This window comes from Musa acuminata, chromosome BXJ2-2 (assembly GCF_036884655.1).
Source record: "Musa acuminata AAA Group cultivar baxijiao chromosome BXJ2-2, Cavendish_Baxijiao_AAA, whole genome shotgun sequence".
Lineage (NCBI taxonomy): Eukaryota > Viridiplantae > Streptophyta > Magnoliopsida > Zingiberales > Musaceae > Musa > Musa acuminata.
Genome location: NC_088339.1, coordinates 25828907 through 25849546, shown reverse-complemented (window position 1 = coordinate 25849546; position 20640 = coordinate 25828907). Strand labels below are relative to the sequence as shown.

The following is a 20640-nucleotide window of genomic DNA, read 5'->3' as shown; positions in this document are numbered from 1 at the left end:
AGGTCGTCTGATCGACCGCTGGTCTTTGCGGGGCTTGAGGATGAATTCTACTTCAGCAGACAACAGGAATTCCTTTCACGGCCGGAGCTTCGTGTGGCTCCATAAACTAATCATCCCCGCGCTTAATCTTCCACCCTCCTGAGGTGATGCAGCAGCTTCGCCTGGCTGGCTTTCTCCCCTGCCTGTGAATCCTGGAATCTGGTGATGTGAACGTTTTCCGCTGAGATCGATACCAAGATTGCCATGGAAGCAGTCAACTTGCAAACCAAGCAGCACCATAGCTGAAATCCATGCCGACCAACCTGTGATCGTGGAAAGGGAAGGAATCCAGTCATTACTTTCTGGAGGTGGGCATCATAGAAAATAGTGATATTATTCTTATTATCAGCAGGAATCAGTATCTCCCGGACCACTTTCTGGAAGTATGGGTTCCTGCATGGGGGGGACCTGTCGGTTTCATGGATCTTAATCTTCCACAGTAAAGAACTGAAGAACCAATGCAGGGTTGGGTAGAGGTTAAGATCCTGGTGGAGTGGAGTCCTGTTACGGTCACAAGATGCGACTGTGAGAGTTGACGAATGGTGGGCTTGACCTCTCCACTCCGGAGTCACAGGAGACTTGCAGATTTGTTTCCTTTATTTTGATGTCCCAAGTGGGTTCATGCTTTTGCAAATGGCAGAAAGCCTTTGGAATCTCTGATAGTTCCTCTCCCTTTGGCTCTACTGCACCCTCCAGAGCTACCCTGCTGAATCTGTAACAGTATCACACATGGATCAACTTGCAGAGGGAAAGCATCAAACATCATCCTAATTCCCCAAGATTGAGGTTCTCCGACGCAACTTGCTCTAAAGCAAACGAAGGAATCACCAGACTGGTGATATTGTTGTCACATCTGTTACCCTCACGAACAAAGTTTCTCTCTTATGCTTTTGGCTCGCAGCTTTACGTGCTCTGGAGTCGATGTGTTCTTGCGGGTAGAAGAACGAATATCCACTGAGATGTTTCAGCATATGGCATGGGATAAGAAAAAGAAGATTTGTGTGGAGGAAGGCTCAGATAAAGATTTGTAAATAACTCCATGGCTTTACGAGAACGGTGTGATTCTCCCACCCATCAAATCACTGCCTTATTCTCTTCCCCAATCCAGTGATCGCCTGTTCTGCCTTGATTTCCTACCCCATGGAAATATCATTCACAACTGTGCACACCCCACCGCAGCACAGCTTATAAAGATCAGACCACGACGACTTCCTCTCCGTAGCAGCACACAGTTTTCAGAAGGCGACAAGTGATCCATTAGCATTAGAGCCGACTTCTATTGTTCTGTTTAGAGATGGCGTCCTGTTCGTTGAGCTCCGCCTGGACGCCGAAGCAGAACAAGGTGTTCGAGATGGCCCTGGTGGAGTACGACAAGGACACGCCCGACCGCTGGCACAAGGTGGCGCGCGCCGTCGGCGGGAAGTCCGAGCAGGAAGTGAAGCGGCACTACCAGCTGCTCGTGGAGGACCTCCTTCGCATCGAGACGGGACAAATGCCTCGCGCCAATTACCACTCGGCCGGCAACAGGGGTACTCTTCCTTCTCACTTACCCTTCCCTTCTCCTGCGTTCTCCTAAGGTTGCATTCACTTTTAGGAAATGTTGATATCATGGGTTGCCTTTTGGCAAACTTTAGTATGCCTTTTGGCATCTCAGTAACACGTTTCACTCCCATCCAGTGTTGCTATCCTTTTGACAATAAGACCTCTAATCTGCTCGTGAAAGCTTCATGAACTTAGTTCTCTAGAATGGAATTTGGTAGCTATCATCAAGCAAATTCGAACTGTATCATCTAAAAATTCTTCCCCTTTTTTGGCAGGCTGAAGTGTCAACCGGAGTGAAGTATAAAGAATTCATTACCTATGCATGGAATATTACAGGCAGCAGTCTACCGTATATCATCAGCCAGAAGAACCAGACAGAAATATCAGACATCACTGAGCTCAAAAGACTTCTGTTTCTCTTCCTGTGAATCTGTGTTGTACATATATCGCAGGCAGACGTAAAGATGCCTTGTTTACTGTACTTAAACTTAAGCTCAATATAATTCTCTTTAGCAACCACTGCAACTCTCTGCTACTTCAGCTCTAATCACAAACAAAACCTTATCAAAAGAAGGTCGTAAGTTTATGGTCATTACTCCCCAAAAAGAATATAAACAGAGTTTATAAGTCCCCATATGCGATATGGAATATGAGCAGCCGAAGAAATAACATGATTAAGCAGATAAGTGCCATCTAAACACCTTCTCGGAAGGAAGAAGACTAATATATGATGTTGGTTCCCCTGTTAAAATCGAATTTAATCTTTATAGCTACAATTGAGATGATTACCATATGATATTAAGATCACAAAAACTCCAGATTTGGGTTTTGGTGAGATATCGATGGAGATATATTATGAAACTGTCCCACATGTCTAAATAAATAGATTTTAAGCTGTCGTATCAGAATGATGCTTAATTTCCACTTTGACTCATTCATGGAATAGCAATAATAAACATAACAAAGATAGAGGAGTCCAAATTCACCAAACAGTAGGATTAAAATATATTTGACAGTGATGTAATTAATATATCTCAATCAGGAGGAGGAACAGTAAGAATAAATATAACGAATTTGTAGCAATTATTGTCCTTGCCCACTGGCAAACAGCATCTCTTGTCAACTTGAACCCAGTGGCGACTTTGTCTCTCATTGTTAATGGAAAGCTGCTGCCAATGATGGGAACGTTAAGACAGACTTGGTAGTCGAGTTTCAGCAGTCGATCGAGGGTACAATACTCATGCATCCTTGGAACTCTTCCCGTTGTCCCTTCTCCGATTTACAGAATTCTCTGCAAATTTAGCCACAGTCATGGAATTTCTTTTGCAGATCAAGTGGGCAAAAGGAAGCTCAACTCAACAGGTTCCCAATAGGTGAGGGTTCTCCATGCCCCAACCAACTTGCTGCTATCTTTCCCTGCGACGATTCCATGAAAGCTGAGTCGTGTTGTATATGGACCGCAGCTTTAGGTAAAGATGGCTCCTCTCTTGCTCTTATCATTCTCCTGATGTAAACAACTTCTCCAACAAGCCGCAGCTGCTCATTTCCTGCTGCCTTAGGGTTCTTCATCATATTACAGAGCCCATGTTCCATGTCCATATATATGTATATATGGAATCAAATCTGGGAGAGTGATCATAGATGAGGTTCAACTGGCACACGAAGTCGTCAGCATTAGAGGGTGGCTACATGATTTTACAGTTTGGAATATGGATATAGAACCTGTTTTTGTTTGTTTCGGTTGCGTCAATCTGGAATATAACGTTGCTTGTCTCGCATAACGACAATATGTTCTTTCCATTCATCTACAGGGAACTACCACTGTCTGAGACATGAACGTCCAGTATTCTTCAGCATGAGTGGATCCCTTTACGCAGGATCTACTATTCCTGGAGATCTATCTATCTATCTCATGCACGAACTTAAATATTCGCCATCTTTAAGTCTGGGCCTCGTTTGTCATTCTAGATATAAAGTAGGCTGCTCGTGTACTCCAATATTCTTCTCCTTCCTGTGTGTGCTAATGTTTCCCTGTGGAGCCACCGCTCGTTCGATCCACAGGTTTAGCTCATTGGATCCAAGTAACATGGTGCTGCATGGTATCACCATCTGGATCGAATTATTAGGGAACCATCAATAATGATGAATGGCCAAGACACGAACTGCTAAGGTTATATCTCACAACCCACTTGCATGCATCACTTGACGAGAAGACGAGATTGCTGATTTGTTTAACGCAGAACTCAGCCCTTTTGAGTACAGCGAGTACGTGAAATGAAATCAGCTGTTTAAGGGTAGTGATCACAAGTATCGTAAGAAGACGAAAGTTCTGAGGGCATTCTCCAACTTCCCGACATACGCACGTCTTAAAGTTCTTTGGCGTCACTCTCCGGCTCCTTCATTTGGTCCTTTTGCAAATGCTATTCGCCAACTAGCCTCCAATAGCCCAGCACTACCCCACAACCCCCACTTCCTTACCGGTTTATAAGGAGCAGACATGGCAACTGCTACCCCATGCACTCAAGACTTCACTGACGGGTATTGGTCAAGAGTCCCTCGCCGCTATCACAGCAGCAGAGATGGCGTCCAGCTCAAAGAGCTCCTCCCGCAAGCTGGAGCAGTCGTGGACGGAAGAGGAGAACAAGCGGTTCGAGATAGCCATCGCACGCTACGACGACACCCCCGACCGCTGGCAGAATGTGGCCAGGGCCGTCGGCGGGAAGTCGGTGGAGGAAGTGAAGCGCCATTACGAAGAACTCGAGAACGACATCAAGCTCATTGATTCCACCACAGAACCGATCTACAGCTACCCCAACTCCAATAGCTGGCGCCGCAACGGCACCGCCGACAGGAGCAGAGGTGGTTCTTTTCTTCGCTTCGTTCCTCTGTTCTTGTTTGCACCGTAGATTCTCCATGCATGGTTCTTAGCCTATGCCTTCACGAAGAACATGAGCTTGAAAGTTGCTTACCGTCTAGGGAACATATACTCTATAAATATATATACATATATATATACATACTTTTAATTAAAGATAACATGCATGCATATCCCTTCAAATATTAAGATTCTTAACACATATCCTTTGCATTGACATCCATTAAAAGTTGGGTTTGATGTTCTCGTAATCATAAGTTTCAAGGATGAAGAACCATAATGATATAAATGCAAAGAATCACATAATGGGTTTGATAAGCTATCTTTTTGCAGTCAAATGCTATGGCTGACCGAGAAGCTTTAGGGGTCACACTCACCTGCACCGCTTTATTCTTTGAGTTGTTCTTCTTGTCCTGTTGAATATTGTCTTACATATCCAGGCTTAGATTGTATTGCAAGTTGAGGCTTAAATCACATTTTGTGTGGCAGGCTGAGGGTCTCAAATCTTCAGTGTATATATATGGTGGGAAGCATATGTATAAAGAATCACAAGGATGAAGGTAATCAACGATCAGACCGCACTTATCTCCTAATATCTGGCTTTGGTATCAGTCAAAGATGTATCTACGTCCATCTAGGACGATGCTGTATGTATTGCTAGTTTGCCTAATGAAAGTGATTCTGATGTATTCCCATATCTGTTTCTCTACCTTGCTGGTGCTTATTTTACAATCTCATCATATATTAAAATGGATAAATTAATTATTTGTCATAACAATTATATCAATTATATTACTCTCTCATACCTACTTCACAATATATATATATATATAATTATATTATATTATATTATATTATATAGATAAGCCCTGTTGTGTAGCTAGCTGGGAGCAAGCAAGGGCTAAGAAGGGAGGAGGTAGCTGTAGATTCAGGGGTGAGTGTGAAGAAAGGGAGAGATCGTATTAAATATATATATTTTTAAATAATAGTAATAAAATACTATTAGACGAAGATTAAACAAAAAGTAACTATGATCAAAATAGTAAAAAAAATTAATATTGAACTTCTAAAAAAACAACTTAAAAGATCTTAAATTACTCTTAAATTTGAGCCCCGTAGATTTAAATATTTAAACCCGGATGGATTTATATAAATATAGATGTCATCGTATAACAATTTAAATTAAGAAAATCTTATCTATTAACTCTATCTAATCAATTTATTTAAAAAATAATATAAAATATAATAAAATAATTTTTTTTCAAAAGATATATTTTAAATTTTAATCCACCCTCTTATAGTATACTTTTGGAGATAAATTTGATTAGTAGATCTTTAAATAGTTCTTTAAAAAGAGATTTGATAAATATATCTATGATATTATCTTTGTTGTATGACCTCAATAACTTCTTCTTGAAGTATTGTTTTCAGGATAAAATGATGTTTAATTTTAATATGATTGGTTCTTGTATGACAAATTAGATTCATAACTAATTTTAAAGTACTTTGATTATCACACTATAAAATAGTTAGTTTGTTAATTTAATAACAAACATCCTCAATTAAATGTCTTAACCATATATATACTTGGGCTATAAGTGATGAAACCTTGTATTTTGCTTTATTTGTATAAAGAGAGACTAAGAAAAATCATATAAAAAGAAATGAATCTACAATTATCCATATCACATCCCAAATCAACATCTATATAATTATATAATTCAAGATATATATGACGGGATATAAAGAGAAACTAAACTTTTGTATATGAACAAATATTAGCAAGCCATAACACGCAACAGAATTAAATGAAATTACAATCAAATAGAACACTAAGATATACATGAAAAATCTCTCCAATTAAAGGGTAAAAACCATGGGACAAACTAGAGATAATCTACTATAAAAATAATGAATATACAAATCTCAATCTCTTGTCCAAAATCCTAAGAACAATTACAAGAGAATAACTAGAATACAATGATCACGTCACTGTGCACAATATCTAAATTCTCTCCAAGTAATCACAACAAGAATCTATTGTAGATTTGATCTAACCTGAGATGAGAACACGAACAACCTCTCTGCGTTGTCCTTGTTTTCTTCCCTTTCTTACTCTTATTTTTTTTTATCTTTTTCTCATCCTTTTTGAATCAAGATGCTGCTTCAAAGATCTCCTCTCGTTGTTGTCGTTTTCTGCCTCATTATTGTCCTTTTTCTTCCTTAAAAACATAGCCCTCGCACCCTCTAACTTTTGATCTAGGGTTAGGTCAAATGGGGTGGGCTGTGGGCTGATAAAGCTGACCTTAGGCTGAATATATGGGTTGTCAGCCCAACAATATATTCTTTTTATAAAATAATTTTATATTAAAGGTAGAATTCACATATTTTAAAGTTTTCTTTACTGCTTCAAGATGTGATTTTTTTTTAAATTACATAAAGCTACTTACAAAACTAGTTGAAAATATGATATATACTCTTCTAATTACTAAGTAAATGGAACTAAGAGTCTAAAGATATTGAAGGTCAAAAAAACCTTGCAAATATTACAACTTAACTTTATATTTGCATTAAGTAGAGTATAAATCTTCTTACTTTTGTTAATTCTAAATTTTTCGATGATTTTCTTTACATATCTTGTTTGAGAGATAAATATATTTTTTAAATATATTTATCACCTCCAGACCAAGAAAAATATTAAGCTCCCTCGATATTTTCTTTTTGGACCAGAGAGAAAGACCACTATAAAGCTTTGAAATCTTTATTTTTTCATTACCAATAATAATCATATCATCTATATATAGAAGAACAATAATATGTAGGTTTCTTTATTTTTTAATAAATAAGTTAGGATTTGAATAAAAATGATAATCATAGAAATATAAGTACGAAATATTTTTTTCATATTATATTCTGGGAGCTTACCTTAACCCATAGAGGGCCTTCTTGAGCATATAAACATAATTTGGTTTGAAAATAGAAATATAATTTGGTGGTCATTCTATATAAATGTTCTCATCACTGTCACTATATAGGAGGATATTCTTCATGTCAAATTGCTAAAGCTTTCGTCTAAAATTAGTTGTTAAAGTAATCAATAGATGTTATCTTGATCATAGAACTTAAGTTTCCTTATAATCTTCTCTATTTTTTGAAAAAAAATTCTTGCAAAAGGTCTTACCTTATAATGATCTATACTTTCATCTGGCTTATGTTTTATTTTGTAGACTTATTTGCAAGTAATTAGATCTATATTTCTAGGCTTGACACAAGATCTCAAGTTTTATTTTTATGAAGAGTTTTTATTTCTTCACCCATGATATCCTTTCACTCCTGAACACTCTTAGCTTTATCAAAACAAGTAGCCTTAAAATCATTATTAGTTTAGAAAAAAATAATGACATATGCTTATACTATCTCCACCTCTATAACATGATAATTTGATAATTATTATTTTTAATATCTCAATATTAGAATTTTTTCTTCGTGAACATCATTACTCCTCATATTACTTTAATTCACCGTTAGTGATGAAAAAATACTAGTAGTAGATATAGATGAGGAAAAAGATAAGCTAAAACCCATAGGAACAATAGATGAAAAAGGAAACTCAATCATATGTTTTAAACATATATCACTTTTACTATTATGCTTGATATTTTGAAAAGAAACCATTTGCGGAGGATAGGATAATAAAAAGAAACTTATTAAACAAAACATATCAAGATATCACATACTTATGTGTTTATAGATTCATATATTTTTAATCTTTTTTTTCTTTGATCATAGCCAATAAAGATGTGTTTCTTAATCTTAATTTTAAGCTTACTTCTTTTGGAATATAGTATGCGAACATGAAGAACCAAATACTTTAAAATATTTAACATTTAGTTTTTTTTATCAAATATGAGTTTACATGAAGATTTCATATTGATTGGACTAAGTAGAGTTCGATTAATATTATAAGTTGCACATGTCATATCTTCTACCTATAAGGCTTTGGATAAATTTTTTGTATAAAGCTAATTTTTATAAGTCTCTACGAGATTTCAAATTTTTTATTCTATCATATTATTTTATTATAGTGTATTTGGGCATGTGAGTTTTATCTTGATGTCATGCTCTTTGCAAAGGGAGAAGAATTGGTAGTAAGTAAACTTCTCATCGTTATCGATGCAACTTTTTAATTTTTCTTTGAAGAATACCTTTAATTGTTAATTTAAACTCTTGAAATTTTAAAGAAACTTTTGATTTTTTTCTTCACAAAATAGACCTAGGTAAACCTTGTAAAATCATTAATAAAAGAAGCATATAACAAGAACCTAAATAATATGGAGTTTGAGTATAGTCCATTAAATTATTATGAATAAGTTCTAAAGAAAATTTGTAGCTTAAAAGTGATACATGAAAATGTTATTTGTGTGCCTTGCCATATTTACAACCTTTACAAACTTTATTACTACTAACAGTAGTAAAATTAGGAAGACTTTTTTGCATCATAATATTTAATTTAAAAAATTATATGACTAAGTCCATTATGCTAGATTGATGTACTATCATTTATACTTATTTTATCAACATATAGAATATATAAATCTTTGACCTTTTTATCAATATGTATTATATCTATATTTAATTTCTTTTATGTTGCGAAGAAACCTAATTTTATTAGGATAAAAAATAACATAATTTTCAACATCAACTGCATTTAAAATAGAAAAAAATATTTTTCTTTATACTTGAAAAATGATACATATTCTTTAGTGTTATATAATCATTATCTTTATTTGAGATTATGATGATATATTCCTTCTCCCCTTAGTGAATAATATTATTTATTATGATAATTATATCATTACCGATGAAGATGGGTAAATTTGATACCATCACTAATGAGATGATGATCACATCTTGAATCAATTACATAGTCATGATCAAAATTGGTAAATGTCGAGACCTTAGTAGTTTTAGCTATAAAATATTTGCTCTAATATTCATCAGTAGCATTGAAATAATCTTTTTTATTTGTAATATTTTCTTGTTTAATCTGATTATTTTTCTTGATATGACATAACTTGCTATACCTATAACACTTAATCTTTTTTTTCATTTATATCATTATTTGAAGAAGACTGGTTTACTGTTAATATCATCCTTCATCTCTTTATCTTTGTTATTATTTTTATTTATAAAAAAAACATCTCCATCCCTCCTAAAAACTTTCTGTCATTTAACAAGCTAGAAAAACCTGGAAAGCAAAATATTTTTTCAACTATATGATGGTTATTGAACTCATCCTTAAGTAATATAGGAAATATATTCTTTTTGAATATAGTAAATAATATAATATTTTATTTGTGCATCAGAAATATGTTCATTTAGATGATATCTCTAAACATAAATTTTTAAAATTTAAAAAATATTAAAAAACTGAGACATCATCTTAGACAGTATTTTTCAAATCATTCTTCAAATACGTCATATTCTTTTTATTGAATAATGTATGAAAAATAATCCAAATATCTGAAACTGATTTACAACCAATAATGTATTCAAATCATGAGAAATTAATGTTTTTCATATAAATTCAGTTTTTATACTTAATATCTTTCAATCTCTTCATGACGTCTTCATTCACAGTATTTGCTCCTATTATTGCATTGCCACCATTCACATCCCATAGACTTCCCCTTAAGAGATAAGACTTTAAATAAGTCTTATAGATCTTATAATTAGATTGATTAAAAAATTTAATACCAAGCCCACCAACTTGATAATATATAATAACACAATATTATCTTTGAAATACATATTATCACTCTTGGAGTTTTGATATTATGTAAAGAAAGGGAGAGATCATATAAGTACAACCCATATTAAGCATTACTAATCCATTATCAAACCAAATAAAAGATAAAAGAATCAAGGTAAAAATAAAAAAAAAAAATATTAAATTAAAAAAAAAACACCTATATAACCATTTGGATATGAGTCCAATAATTCTATATACTTAGACTTGAATGGATATATATATATATATATATATATATATATATATATATATATAAAATTTAAATTAAAAATATTTATGTCTAAAAATTTATCTAATTAATTTAATAATAATAATAATAATAATAATAATATAAAAAGTTTTTATAAGAGAGGAGGTAACCTTAGATTTAGGGGTAGAAAAGACTAAGCTGCGGTACGACGGCATCGCGCAAAGAGCGAGGACGAATCATCCAATGACACACTCTCTTACCTCCTTGGCGTGGCTTAGTCCTCATTGTGTCACGCACTCTCTGCTCTCCTGTCTAACAGGACAACGACGCTGTAGCACGGCACAGCGATGGCAGCAGTCGCTGAGTTTGGACGCTCGGCAAACGATGAGGCCGAGTCAGTCGGCGGTCAAAAGTGGGCATTTGACTGCAGGGGCAGTCTTCAACACGATAACACAATCTTACACTTGTATCCATCCTGGCGGCGAACAGAAATAGAGAGAAAACACTTTCCGAGACACAGCAGTAATCCAATCTCAGCTCTCAATCTGAAGAAATCTATAACAAGTCGTCTGTCTAAAGGATAATTCTTACCAAATATGTGCATACCATATTTATAGACAATATCAATTCTTTTATAAGGTAAGAAGAGTAAGAGACAGAGGGTCTTTCTTTTATCTCAAAGGGACTGCAGTGAGGAAGAGAAATAGAATAGTTTCCTCCTAGTCTTTGTTAAGGTTTATTCTTTCACCAAAGGAAACAGCAGTCGGTCCAATCATTACATTTTCTCAAACATCAATTCACAACAGGAAGGAATATTATGATGTATGCTACTACTGCCTAAGTTGTTTAAGTGGCATCTAAATTTCTCCTTGATTGTTAGATGCCTACGTAAGTATTTCAATTCATGTCAGAAATCAGTAGCTCATTAAAATTCAAATGAAGAACACTTGTTAAAGTCAAAAAATGAATGATTTGGAAATTGCGAAAATAAGCAGGATTCAGATTGATGTTCCACATGATGACAGCTCCTTCTAACACCCCAAGCAAGTTCTTCATCAATGTGGCTAGCTATAGACAATAAAAAAAAGCAGTGAAGAAGAAAAATGCATATGCAAAACCATCTAGATAGAGACATCGTTATCTTTACGGCATTATGAGTGCCACCTGGGCTGACACCTACCTCAACATCAATTCAACCAGGGAACCTCTCTCTCTCTCTCTCTATAGGTATGCATATAAAGCCTACATGGGGTTGGATTAAGACATAACACCGACGAATCATTGTATTGTGCTATCGGAAATGCAAATAAGTGGCAAAAAAGTCAAACCAAAATCTTGAGGATTTCTCTGGAAACAGTACCCATGTGAGACTTGGATTATATTAACCTCTGGTTGACCAACTAACCTCTGGTGGTCGGGAACGCCTGTGATTTGAGATCTGAGATCAGAGATCAGAAAAGACTACCACCATAGTGATGCTGAAGAGCAAGAGGAATCGAAGAAGAAGAAGAAGAAGAAGACAATGAGAGCATGGCACCTAAAAGCTTTCACAGCAATCGATCGAAGAGCGCTTGCAGATAGAGACGCTAAAGACTTCCATGATCAGATGACAACAAACAAATCGGCGTGCAGATATGAGCTGCAAGTGAAGAATACCAAAGGATCTGCCCGACGCAGATCACACACACCATCACCTAACACAGCCACTATTGCTGCTGTGGCTCCCGAGGAGGAAACCCATCGATGATCTCCACAGGGTAACCGTGGATGCAGTCCTCCCATGGACCATCGTGGGAGGGCTTCACGTTGCGAAGCGCCTGCCACACCGCGCTGTTACACTTGAAGCCGCTCCCGAATGCAATCTGCCACACGCGGTGGCCCTTCCGCATCCGCCCCTTGGCCTCCGTGTAAGCCAGCTCGTACCAGATGGAGCTGGAGGATGTGTTGCCAAAGCGGTGCAGGGTCATCCGGGAGGCCTCCACATGGATGGGCCGCAGCTGCAGGTTCTTCTCTAGCTCGTCGATCACGGCCCTTCCCCCCGCGTGGATGCAGAAATGGTCGAACGCCAGCTTGAAGTCCGGGATGTAGGGCTTCACCTTGCCGTTGAAGAGCTTCTTGGCCACCAGCGTCGCAAAGAAGAGAAGCTGCTCGCTGATGGGAAGCACCAGGGGGCCGAGGGTGGTGATGTTGATCTTGAGCGCCTCCCCGGCGATGGCCATGAGGTCCTTGGAGAGGGACACGCCGACCTTGCCGACCTCGTCCTGCTCTTGGTAGACGCAGCGGAAGGCCCTGTCGTCGGCGCCGCGGTGGGTGCGAACGATGTGGACCAGCTTGTACTTGGCGCGCCGGCGATCCGCCGCGCGGTTGGACAGCAACAGGGCGGCGGCGCCGACGCGGAACAGACAATTGGGGATGAGCATGGCCTTGCGGTTGCCGAAGTACCAGTTCTGGGTGATGTTCTCGGTGCTGACCACGACCGCGTAGGTGGCGCGGTGGACCTGGAGGAGATCTCGCGCAAGGTCGACGGCGAGGACGCCGGCGCTGCAGCCCATCCCGCCGAGGTTGAAGCTCTTGATGTTGCCGCGGAGCTTGTAGCGGTTGACGATCATGGCGGAGAGGGAGGGGGTGGGGTTGAAGAGGCTGCAGTTGACCACGAGGACGCCGACGTCCTTGGGCTTGACGCCGGTGTTGTTGAAGAGCGTGTCGAGAGCGCCAAACATGACCTGCTCGGCCTCATCGCGGGCGGCGGCCATGGAGGGCCGGGGCGGGAGGTAGTGAAGGGCGACGGGTAAGCAGGTGTCCTGGCCGAGGCCGGAGCGCTCGAGGATTCGGCGCTGGAACTCGAGTGCCGACTCGTTGAACCCGCCGCAGAGCTGCGAGTGCTCCATAAAGCGGTGGAACGGCGCCTTGAGCTCGGGCGGCGGCCGGTAGCAGGCGTAGTCAACGAGGTACACGGGGCGAGGCCGCGTCATGATGTAGACAGTGGTGCCGAATACGAAGACCGCGGAGCACACCAGCACGCTCACGAGGTTGTACTGGAGGTGGAGCCACACCTGCCGGAGTTCGTCGGGATCGGTCTGCGCCGCCTCCAGGAGGATCACCGCCATCAGCGGGATCAGCAGTAGGGTGAGCAGGTGGGTGATCAGGTAGTGGTAACCCAGCTTCACGTACTTGAGGTTGACGCTCTGCAAGAAGTCCGGTAGACGCCGGCTCCGCCCCGGCGACGGCGTCCGCCGCCTTGGCGGGGCCTGCTCACCTCCTCCCTCCATCCGTGTTCCTTCGGCTGAGATCTAAGAAGATTTAATCCAAGGAGAGAGAGAGAGAGAAGGGCAAATGAGCGGTCCAAACACCTCTCTGTCTCCTGTCTCTCTCTCTCCCCCTTCTCAGTTTCAGGAAAAGAAACCTTTTCTTCTCCACCAGTTTACCTGTGTTGTATTCCAATATGTCTCTTTCTTATACCAAAAGCAAACCAAGTGACACTGATCTCGGTGTTCAGCCACAAGCATTGCTCATAGGCGCAGGCGGAAAAGGTCTTCGAAATCGAACCCACACGGGGGCTTAAATAGAGAAGAGGAGGGGAAAGAAATCTCATCTCGCGGTCGCTATCAAGACAGCGAACGGGGGAGGGGAGGAGGGGGGGGGACCGCGAGCGCGCACCAGGCGTTCGTTGGTACGCCTCAAAGACGCCGAGAAGCGTTTTAATTAACTCGTCGCCGCTGCTGCACGGTGCTCGCATGGGGGCGCGCGGCGCGCCACGCGCCGCGCCCCGTGGTAGGTGAGCGGCCAAATAGGGACGCGAGGAGAAGAGGGAGGGAGGGAGAAAGGAGCGGTGGCTGACCACTGTGCCGAGCATTATGGAGCAAAACCAGTGAGGTCACAACACAATCGAGCCAGAGAGGAGGAGAAGGTGGCTTTCGATGATGCCAAGCATCACGCAACGTGCACAGCCTGTCCTGCGTTGGTAGCAGGCGCCATCAGCCCCACACCCGGAAGCTTTAAGGACAATAATTTGGAAGCCCGACCATCCATGGTAGGCTGGCTGGTGCACACCAAGTGTTTACAAATATGACACGGCTGCCTCGTCTCTTCTAACTCCGGCGTTGGCTCGGCGCCATCGACCGCCAGCCTCTGTTCAACTCGTGGGATATGACATGGTCGATCTAATCCACATGTGGCCTTATTTGTAGAGCTATTCACCAAACTTGGGAGATGATGCACGCAACGCGGGGATAGCTATCACACCGTCACCAGCAGAGTCTACTTTGGTCGACGGAATGCATCGTGGCAGATGAACGCTACACTATCAGCTCGAGTGCTTACCGAAGACATGAGCTCGGAATAGATACCGACGCAGTCCTGCGATTAACGATCAATCATTTGCAAGCGATAGGAGGACCAAATCGTCCTGAACGATAGATTTAGGTGCAGTGCACAATGAATGGGTGGTTGGAGCAGAGAGCGAGTTAAGCGTTTGATGTGGGAGTTTAATTACCGAGAGAGAGAGATAGAGAGAGAGATCCTGGGTGGATGTGCAAGGGGGACCTGGTTGTTCCCTGAGGTGATAACTAGGAGTCAACTTAATATTGTCAGTTCACATCAACCAAGTACTTTGGATGCCGTGATGCATCAACAGTGTGCACATGCATAATGCCTGGTGCATTTAGATATATTCTAATGGTGATGTGCAACGAGTCACGTAATGAATTGGATGGTCAGAGTTCATTACCTGCAGCCAATGGGTTGGTTGCGTAAGCAGTTGGGTGATTGATTGATATAGGAGAGTTTGGATCATTAGTCAATTGTTTTAATTATATATTGAATAAGAATGAAAAAAAATATTTAGTCTCGAGAAATTTGAATCTTATTGGTCAAATGAACTCTCGTAAATTTGACGCTCACGGGAGAGAGAGAGAGGGAGGGAAAGAAAGAAAAAGTAACCATAAAAGTGTTATGGTCGGAAAGTCTCTTTTGAAGGAATAATTATATTCCAACTATTTTAGAAAATTTTAATTCGATTATAATTTTTTAATAAAATTATAATATATATTAAATTTTATTTTTATAAATATACTTTAAATCTTAAAATTTTAGTGAGAGAAAGAGACATAGAGGTTACGTACTTCGAGTTTTCTTGAAAGAATCTCTATAGTGGATATAGAAAAGTTAAATATTTTTTTTAGATTTATATGAGAGAAGATACAAGAGATAATAATTCAAGAATCTTATAAATTTTCTCACATAGCAAAAATTTTAATTTTCTCCATAAACATTGACACAAAATTATTTGTTGAGCTCTGATTTTTGTTTTTTCAAGTTTTTTCCTTTCCCTCTCAACAAACAAAGGGAAGATAATAAAAAATAAAATGTGAAAAATATAAATAAATGTTCTTTGAGTCATAAAAAAAATAAGAATCACAATTTCTTTATTATATTCTCAAACACAACATATAAGCTTCAAGGAGAAATTTATATGGTTTGAATGAGAAAAAGAAAATAGAGAAAAAATAATTTATATATGTTACACTAGTTTAGGAAAACCAGGAACTCACAGTACCCACATTCCGGGTACAAAACTCTTTTTGCCATCAATGGCAGGCGGCATTTTCAAGTCTGTGTACTCCGGCTAGACTTTAAGTAGATAAAGATAATAGATGACACTGTGCCCACGTCTGAACTTGCTCAGGAGTGACAGTGACTTGATTTATGTTTGATGTCCCCCCAATGTTTCCACATGTACCTTGACATTGTTCTTGCAGTCTTTATTGACCAACAAAGGCTCATAAGGTCTAGTTTCCACATTACTAGTCACATCATCTTAATAATTAATTTAGGTCGATGGAAGCCCCTCAACAATCAATCCCTATGTTAAACAAGCTTTCCTTGTATATATAAAACGAACTTGTAACATGCAGCAAAAGATACGGTTGCAGTGTTCACGCAAAATGGGCATTCTTTATGAGTTGAGATGAAGTGGCCTAAAGTTGACATTTCTCGGGGGACATCATTTTTAGAAGCAGCTTTTAGGTCGAGTGGTTGGACGGGAGAATCATTAAACCTGAAACAAAACAAGATAAAGAAAGGGTAAAGAACTCTGCCAGTGGAGAAAGAATGGTCCGCACAAGCTTTATACCTGCTTCGATAACAGAACAGTCCTTTTGTGTAGGATTCCATTCATCCCAAGCTTTCTTTAATGGATCACTCATCAGCTTGCCGTATTGTGGGTTGCCTCGATGACTCGAGACATGCAGACTTGTTCGGCTGATGGTATTGCTTCGTTCCCCTCTAGAAGCTGTACCGGTGGATGGAACTCTTCATCTTATCTCAGAGAGAATGAGCCCAAACATTGCCACATCTTGGACCTTGACAATGCATATCTGTGGTCCTAATGTTTCTTGTTTGGAAGCGTGGACTCTCTGAAATCTGTCCTTGTCGGTATACTTTGAACATTCAAAATCTGTGATAATTCTGTCGGCGCAAGATCTGATATGGATACTGTTCTTAGGAACAGAAACAATGATACGAAATCCATATTCGACATCTGATAGCCTCTCATCAGTAAGCCTCTGCAGGAAAGTTGAGGAAAATCTAGAAGAAGAAGAGAGAGAGCAAATTGGAATTGAGAGACTTGTGCAAAGAATATAAGAAAGGAATATTGCAACTTCATTACCCGGGCTTGGATGGGAGGTGGGTGATGCATCCATGTGAGCTTCCCTGGACATGGCAGACGATTCACTCCTTTCCTTTCCTGGTGCGTCTGATGGATGCTGACTCGTACTGTCTCCTCCTCTCGTGGATTGTAGGAAAAGGGGCGACAAACTTCGAGGACACTTGTCACACCGACTGTTCACCCTGTGAAGAAAAAGGTAGAACGCACGCACGCACGCACGCACGCATGTAAGCACTTCAGTGTCTTCGATCAACCTCGACCGTGGCATCTTTTCCGTGGGAGTCGCCCGGTGACAAGTCCCTGCCAAGAGGGCAGATAAATCATCGAATCTGGCTATTCCACTTCTGTTTCTGCGAATCACAAGTGCACACATAATTGATGAATCTCCAGGATATCAGTTTAGAGAATAAGAAACAATAAAATGCTTGATTTACTCTATTGCAAAATAGTTGTATGCTCATAACGAGGTGTGGTGATGATAAGTTCTTGAACATGACAAATAATGAGAAGTTCTAGTTCTTGAACAAACGGTGTTTTAACTTCATTCGACGTTTATCATAGTGTACAGATTGAACTCAGGAAGTGTGCTATTGCCAACAACAAATGACACCTGTTTAATAAGTTTATGAATGTGATGTATAAGAACACACCTTTGGTTGACCACTCGATGAGATCCAACATAATATTTCACATCCAAACCATTTGTTTTTCACCTAAGACAGCATGCACATTACAGTTGCTTTTGCATACCTGCTGGTGGCGGCAATCCTGCCTTCGGTGCAATTCTAGTCGCTTCGACTCCGGGGCTGCATCATCCAGGAGATCAAACCTGTTTACCCACCTGAGAACCAGGTGCATGGCTGCCTATGCCATCAATTACCCCAAGCTGTGTGTTTGGAATGTAAGAAAGACAGACGATGTTTCTTTTGGCTGACACTTACTTCCTTCTTCCTGCCTCTCCGAACCTGCACACATGTTAATCATTTGGCAGATGATAATTCGTTGGAACATTTCATTCCTCAAGTCGACAAGCATGCTAGACTTACAAATAAGCTGATGCAAACAAACCATGAAGAAGAACATGTAAAATATACATTATGATAGGGTAACTTAGTCAAGAAACTCATATAGTACTTTCCAAAGGCAGCATTATTTGCAAGCAGGCTTTGTTTAATTCTTGCTAGATTCCAGTTACACATATAGGATCATCTTAGTCGTTAGTTCTAGGGAGAAAAAAAGAAGTATGCCTTAATCTATTTAATTTAGCTTCTTGTACAGTTTAGAAAAATGAATTCATGAACATGGTGTTTTTAACTAGAGGCAGACTGATGATAACCCCTTGCCTGCTGCTAGTTGTAACTTGCGAAGCACAGCAAGATGAGCTATTGAGACAATGATACCCCTTTGCCTGTACAACCGTTCTTTATGACTCATCTCATCCAAAAAATGCAAATGTCTTGTAGCTGGTAGCTTTTAGATAGATCGTGAAGATAGGGAAAGTGACAAACATGATATGATACTAGTGGTTGACAGCTGACACAGCGATCACTGTATGAAACATGTGTTTCTCAATCTCTTTCTGACCTCATTTTGGTAGGATTTCTTTAACATGTTATTTAAGAAAACGTACTAGCCTATTCCACTTGTCTACAATCTGATTCCAAGCCATGAGAGGGTGCCTGAGCTTACAAAAATTAAGGTAGCCTTACATTGGTCACAACTTATCACAAGTCCAAGCAGGATATTCCCACAAGTTGCACAAAAAATGGCTCTTAACTCTAGTATTGTTACAAACGAGGATAATATTAGGGTTCTAAGCCCCAGAGATTTACTGGCCCAAAATGTTGGGATATCTAGATGAATCACTTGACTTTAAACCAGAAGACGCTGTCCTGGAAGGAGAGACCTACTTGAGGCCTGCTTTTAATAATGGTGGCCATGTCAAAGCCCAAAACCAATTACATCCCTGCATCCTCTGTTGCCTAGTACAAAATGTAGAGCGAAAAACAAAAGTAATCATGAGAGATCTAAGGAATGTGATCCCTTTCAATGACTGTGCATCTCTAGGCTCTCAACCTCTAAAAGTATGTAAACTACTGTAGCATCCTCTTGGTCAAGAGTTAGTTGACTTCCTTTCTTTTTCTTTCTTTTGCAAATTCTATGGATCTACACAAGTTTAAGTGTTCTATCAAGACTAAAGATAAGCACAAGCACATCCAGGCATTAACTAAGTAGTTCCAAAAAACAAATGCAACTTTTTTGCATGAAGCATCTTTGAAAAGCCAAAAAGGAACTACTGTACCATTAAACTTTATACTCAGTAATTTTATGTCAAATGTTACAGAAAATTGTTGGCTCCTCATGGAGCACTTGTCTCAGTTTTACTTTTAGCTACTCAATAGACTGGGATTTTGTTCATGTCAAATAGTCCAAAATGACTGGATGGTAGTTTGAACATGGATAAGAAATAGCCCTCTGTAAGGACCAACAATAAAGTAAGCTAATTCAAATTAAAGGTTTGTGGAGAGGACTAGGAAAACTAAAGAAGGCATGGTGAGAACAAAATAACATATACAATTGCTCAGGAACATTTTCCTAAAAGGAAGAGCTAGATGCCCCAAAAAAAAGCTTTTATGACTGTTCCAAAGGTAATCGGGAGCTTAGATGTTGCCTAATTGATCACCAAAAACAATGTGACTGTCGTGATAACATCTCGTACGACAATCCTGTACGCAGATGAACTACCATGCTACAGATTTCAGATTCTGCACGCAGCGGTAGCATTATCATCAAAATATGTGTTCTACGAGCAACCAAGGTTTCCTGCACCTTCTACCGTCCAAACATTTGATATATACGTATCTGGACTATAACTCAACCTGCATAGCAATAAAAGAGTTACCCAAGCCTTCGAAGGGGGTCAAGAAACTGCCAAAGAGGCAGGATATACTCATCTCGATGGGCTCAAGCTTACGATACGGGAACCCTAAAAGAATTGATCAAAATTCACTGGTTCTAACACCTTTTCTTCCCTAGGGTTTGGACAAACCCTAAGTCGAACTAAAAGGAGTTGTGAGCCTTCTCGTTGAGAAGCATTCATCCCGTGGTTGCAAACAATTGGTAGTGGATCATCAACCGACGGAAAAACCTGGTGAATTTGACAGCGATGCCAAGAATCTCAATGATCATGAAGTGAAAGGTGGCAATAGGGTATGAAAACCACTATTTCCAACATAGAAGAATGCAAATTAACACTGACCCCCCAACAGTATAAGTGCTCAGATTTGGGGTGTTCCATGGCGTAAAAGAACGAACTTTGGGTTCGCAAGAAGTACGTACGGGAAAAGGGGAGCGATCGAGGCGAGACGAACCAACCTGACTCCGATGCATTTCGCCAGCGGTCGAGATCAAGCCGGCCGACGTCGAGTGCGGGAGCCGCGGCCGAGCGATGGGTGGCGAGCGGCGTCCGTCGGTAGTTTCGTCGATGTAGCGAGCCATATAACAGTTAGCTAACG

General features: G+C 39.7%; 3 protein-coding genes and 1 long non-coding RNA gene across 4 annotated transcripts; 2 read left to right on the top strand and 2 right to left on the bottom strand.

Annotated features, from left to right (window-relative positions):
* Positions 1-932: 932 nt before the first annotated feature.
* On the top strand, positions 933-2097 carry LOC135605600 (protein RADIALIS-like 3). The gene is made up of 2 exons (XM_065095884.1): positions 933-1568; positions 1857-2097. The coding sequence occupies exons 1-2, from the start codon at positions 1334-1336 to the stop codon at positions 1859-1861; spliced, it is 240 nt and encodes a 79-aa protein (XP_064951956.1). The 5' UTR covers positions 933-1333; the 3' UTR covers positions 1862-2097.
* A 2014-nt stretch (positions 2098-4111) lies between these two features.
* LOC103975982 (protein RADIALIS-like 4) lies at positions 4112-5153 on the top strand. Its single transcript, XM_009391141.3, has 2 exons — positions 4112-4440; positions 4946-5153. The coding sequence occupies exons 1-2, from the start codon at positions 4161-4163 to the stop codon at positions 4948-4950; spliced, it is 285 nt and encodes a 94-aa protein (XP_009389416.2). The 5' UTR covers positions 4112-4160; the 3' UTR covers positions 4951-5153.
* Positions 5154-12036: 6883 nt separating this feature from the next.
* LOC135605599 (3-ketoacyl-CoA synthase 4-like) lies at positions 12037-14000 on the bottom strand. Its single transcript, XM_065095882.1, has one exon. It carries the CDS (start codon positions 13725-13727, stop codon positions 12165-12167), a length of 1563 nt encoding a protein of 520 aa, XP_064951954.1. The 5' UTR covers positions 13728-14000; the 3' UTR covers positions 12037-12164.
* A 2298-nt stretch (positions 14001-16298) lies between these two features.
* On the bottom strand, positions 16299-20635 carry LOC108952143 (uncharacterized). Its single transcript, XR_010484279.1, has 4 exons — positions 20501-20635; positions 17876-18090; positions 16589-17475; positions 16299-16513 (listed from the first exon to the last, which is right to left on the bottom strand). It is a non-coding gene; the product is annotated as an uncharacterized LOC108952143 (long non-coding RNA).
* Between the last annotated feature and the right edge of the window lie 5 nt (positions 20636-20640).

Coding starts and splice junctions, on each gene's coding strand:
- LOC135605600 (XM_065095884.1), top strand. CDS start 1,334: ATGGCGTCCTGTTCGTTGAGCTCCGCCTGGACGCCGAAGCAGAACAAG.
- LOC103975982 (XM_009391141.3), top strand. CDS start 4,161: ATGGCGTCCAGCTCAAAGAGCTCCTCCCGCAAGCTGGAGCAGTCGTGG.
- LOC135605599 (XM_065095882.1), bottom strand. CDS start 13,727: ATGGAGGGAGGAGGTGAGCAGGCCCCGCCAAGGCGGCGGACGCCGTCG.